The sequence below is a fragment of the Aegilops tauschii genome, chromosome 7 (genome assembly GCF_002575655.3).
Source record: "Aegilops tauschii subsp. strangulata cultivar AL8/78 chromosome 7, Aet v6.0, whole genome shotgun sequence".
Classification (NCBI taxonomy): domain Eukaryota; kingdom Viridiplantae; phylum Streptophyta; class Magnoliopsida; order Poales; family Poaceae; genus Aegilops; species Aegilops tauschii.
Window position 1 is genome coordinate 391725077 of NC_053041.3, and position 4016 is coordinate 391729092.

At 52.0% G+C, this 4016-nt stretch overlaps 1 protein-coding gene across 1 annotated transcript; it reads left to right on the top strand.

The window, feature by feature from the left end:
• The first annotated feature begins 224 nt into the window (after positions 1–224).
• LOC109733685 (U-box domain-containing protein 8) lies at positions 225–1752 on the top strand. The gene has a single exon (XM_020292908.4). It carries the CDS (start codon positions 460–462, stop codon positions 1531–1533), a length of 1074 nt encoding a protein of 357 aa, XP_020148497.1. The 5' UTR covers positions 225–459; the 3' UTR covers positions 1534–1752.
• The last annotated feature ends 2264 nt before the right edge of the window (positions 1753–4016 follow it).

The following is a 4016-nucleotide window of genomic DNA, read 5'->3' on the forward strand; positions in this document are numbered from 1 at the left end:
ACCGTTACAGAAACTGCAAGTAAATGAGTAAAATGACCAGAAGATACTCAACTGAATAACCAAAAGATACGCATTCATCCGACAGTTACTGCGATGCAGCCAACATCTAGGGAAGATTAACCCGCGTACGTACAGGGAGGAGGAAGCAATTAGGATCTGCCAAAAATCGCGAGCGACGCACACGCCACGCACGTACGACGAGATGGATGGATATATACAGACGAGGCGAGACGAGACGGGACGGGCCGGCGGCGGCGAGGCTTCTTAGGCTCACCGGATGGTCTTCCCACTCGCTCGCTCCCCCACATCATCATCCCGTTCCCGTCCACCGGAAGTGGACTTTCCCCAATACGGACTCGCTCCACCACCACCTCCTCCTCCGCCTCTTCTTCTTCTTCCACAGTCCCACACGCTTTCCGTTCCTCCCCACCTCCCGCCGCGACTCCTCGCGCCCACGCCATGGAAGTGTCCAAGCAGGCGTCCTGGCCCGACGACTTCCTCTGCCCCATCTCGCTCGAGGTCATGACGGACCCCGTCATCCTCCCCTCCGGCCACACCTTCGAGCGCCGCAGCATCCAGCGCTGGCTCGACGGGGGCCACCGGACCTGCCCCGTCACCAACCTGCCTCTCCCCCCTGACCCCACGCTCATCCCCAACCACGCGCTGCGCCGCCTCATAGCGGCCGTTTCCGTTTCGCCGGCGGCCGTGTCCGCGGACAAGGCCCTCGCGGGGGACTGCCAGGGGCAAGGGGCGGTGCCGGCGTCGTCCTCCTCCGTCCTGGGGATGCTCAGGCTGGCCAAGTCTGGGCCGGCCGGGCGGAGGGAGGTGCTGGAGTCCGGCGCGGTCGCGGTGCTGCTCCAGCACGCGGCCGCGGGGGACGAGGCGGCGGCCAGGGCGCTCCTGTATCTCAGCCTCGACGGCGACGACGCGCGCGTCGGCCTCGTGGCGGACGGCGCCGTCGACGCGCTCTGCGCGGCCGTGTCCGCCGGCGGCGCGGCCGCCGCCCACGCGGCTACGGCGCTGACGAGCCTCGCCACCGTGGGCGTCAACAAGTGCACCATCGGGGCGCATCCCTCTGCCGTCCCAGCGCTGTCCAGGCTGCTCTGGCGCGGCGGCGCGCGGGAGCGCCGCGAGGCCGCGACAACCCTGTACGAGCTCTGCAAGCTGCCCGAGAACCGCCGGCGCACGGTGCGCGCCGGGGCCGCCCCGGCGCTCGTCGAGCTGGCCGCCAATGGCTCTGCCCGCGCCGTCGAGGTGCTCGGTCTCCTCGCCAAGAACCGCGAGGGCCGCCACGACCTGTCCAGAATCCCGGACATCGTGGCCGTGCTCTGCACTGTCGCCGGCAGCGGCAACGCCCGTGCAATCGACCAGGCCCTGGTCGTCCTCAACTGGATTTGCTCCGAGAGCAACGAATTGGCAATGGAGGCAATAAAGCTGGGAGCTTTCCAGCTCTGTGAGGCTCTGGTGAACGACGACAACTGCAAGATTGCCAAGAACGCGGTGGAATTAGCCCGGACACTCGAGAAAGCTTAGCATTCAGACATCCAAATATCAAATTTATCAGAATTTTGATTCGGTATTGGCCTCAGTGTACAAAGGTAGAAACAGCAAAGGTGAATTTTTGTCTTCTCTTTTTCTTTTGTAGCAGAGCTGGAAATGAAGAGGGGGAAAATAAGCAGAATTAGTTTGTGTTTATAAAACATGGTTCATGAACTGCTCTGGAGGCTGCCCGATGGGAGTCCGAATTCGAAATCATCCAGTCTGAAATGTCACAAGTATGATACATCTGATCAAGTGTCTAGTGCTATCAAGTAGCTCCATTACAAATGATCCTATTTCTGTCTATCATGTGTGCCATAGTTTCCTATGAGGAGGATTGTATTGCGTGTATCTGCCTATCATCCCCTTGTGATATGATATAAGACAACAAATGAAATTTTCATTTAACAGAAGTACAAAAATGTGGATTCTTGCTTGGCCAGATATTCGTAAGGGTGTGCTAACTTCGTATGTACTAAATCTTCATATTTGACTTTATTGCAATTTCTGCAATAGTTTTTATCAAGTGGTGCGTATAGAGCCCGTGGATTGTGCTAATTTTTCCACATTTGAACTAAACTAATCTGCATGAGCATACTGTTCTCCATATAATATGCCCAATAGAGATCCGACATTGAACTCACGGAGGACTCGTTATTACTTGCATCATTCTGAACCTCAGATTAATTGGTAGATTTTGCAACCGTTATTGCTGTTTTCACCGGATGAAGACCTGAAATTGGCTAAATTTTGCTCTATAAACTGTATGAAGCTGTAAACCTGTCCTGAATAAACTGTCTAAATGCTTTAAGATGGAAGACAATTAGGCCATTGGGAGAGCCATGTGATTCTCTCAAGATTGCTTGTGTCACTCTAGCCCTTAAAGAAGTGTGCAACTTTGATTACAATTTTGCTCGACGACGACGTCTTAATTTCTAGATGGTCTAATTTGTGCTACGTCCACTAGCTTACAATTCCCACATCACATGAAGTATGAAAAGGTCTACACGCACATTTGTCTCGTTGGTTGTTGACAAAGCAGTGGGTCTTATAAAGATTCGATGCTGATGAAGTCACCTTAAGCGACTAACGGCTTACGCAATTGTTTTTCTTTTCGTTTTTCCTATTTCTTTCTGTGTGAGAGAAAATGCAGGCCCCCTCAAAAAAAGAAGAGAAACTGTAGGGTTTTTTTCTACTGATCTTACATCCCACCATAAGTTTGCTTTGCAGTTTCCATGCAGTGCCTTGGCTTTTCTTCTAGAGCTCCATAGAATACTTAGTGGATTATGCAGCACTGTTGTGGCCTTGATGTTGACATTGTCTGAATGAAAACCCAGCAACCATAAGATAAGGGTTGACCTTGACCACAAGCTTTGCCCCGGGGAGGTAGTTGGCATGTCCATATGGTAGCATGGACTGTTCTAAATCTGCAAAAGTATGTTGGCATCACTACTAAAACTTGCAGCGCATAGATAAATAGATAGATCTAATTCTGAGATCTTGTTCAGTGGACAGGGTTAAGCCATGCGGATTGCGACCATCAACTGACCTGCGTCTGAATTTGCTTTATTTGTTGTCCTCGTTCATGCTCTCTTTTCCTGGCTGATTTGGTCCAAGTTTTTGACCGGTTGTGAAAGCGGCCCTGCCCTGTCTAATCACATATGCATATGGCAGGGTTAGTGGCTTGCTTTTGCGAAAGAATTTATCCTCTGGTATTCACACACTGAACCGAAGGAGTGAAAGGTGTGACCCTGCTTTTGTCGCAAGTTTCTGGTGTATGCATGATGGTGATGCCCCTTTGAGGCTGCAGGGCCTAATTTTGCAGACGGCATATGCAGTTGTTTCCTGAAATTGCACCAGTTCATTCGCTCCCTGTTCTTGGTTGTTTGTGGAGTGATGCAAATCCATGCATATATGTCTGCTCCCTCCCTGCTCTCTTGCCATTCCAAGTTGATGCATGAGCTCGGCGTTAGCACCAACCCTACAGAATAAAAGGTACAGCTATGTTCATGATTTTGAGCCGCTGTTGAGTGCTCCTGCAAAAATAACAAGAATTTGGCAACGGAATGAGACGAGGTGCATCATATGAAGAGGTGGTCCATGTCTGCTACTTCCAGGCACCTATCTACTATCTATCTAAGTATGCTCGAAGAGGAACGTATGTGGTTTCATCATCAATCAGATCAGATCAGATCAGAAATGCTCGACGACCCACGGCGACTTTTCGCGGGATTCGAATAGTTTGCGGCGGCACTCGAGTGCTGCTCGTGGCAGTTTTGCCACGGGGACGCAGCATGTACGTTGGCTGCATCTGCCGTGTGCCATGCCGTGGAATCTGGTTCAGTTAACCAGAGGACGGACGGAAAAAGAGAGGCAAAGGAGATGAGAATGGATGGCAAACTGCAAAAGGGGACGGGACCTGTCGAAAAGAAAGGCGCATACAAGGAGTCCGCAGCAACAGTGAGTGAGTGAGTGAG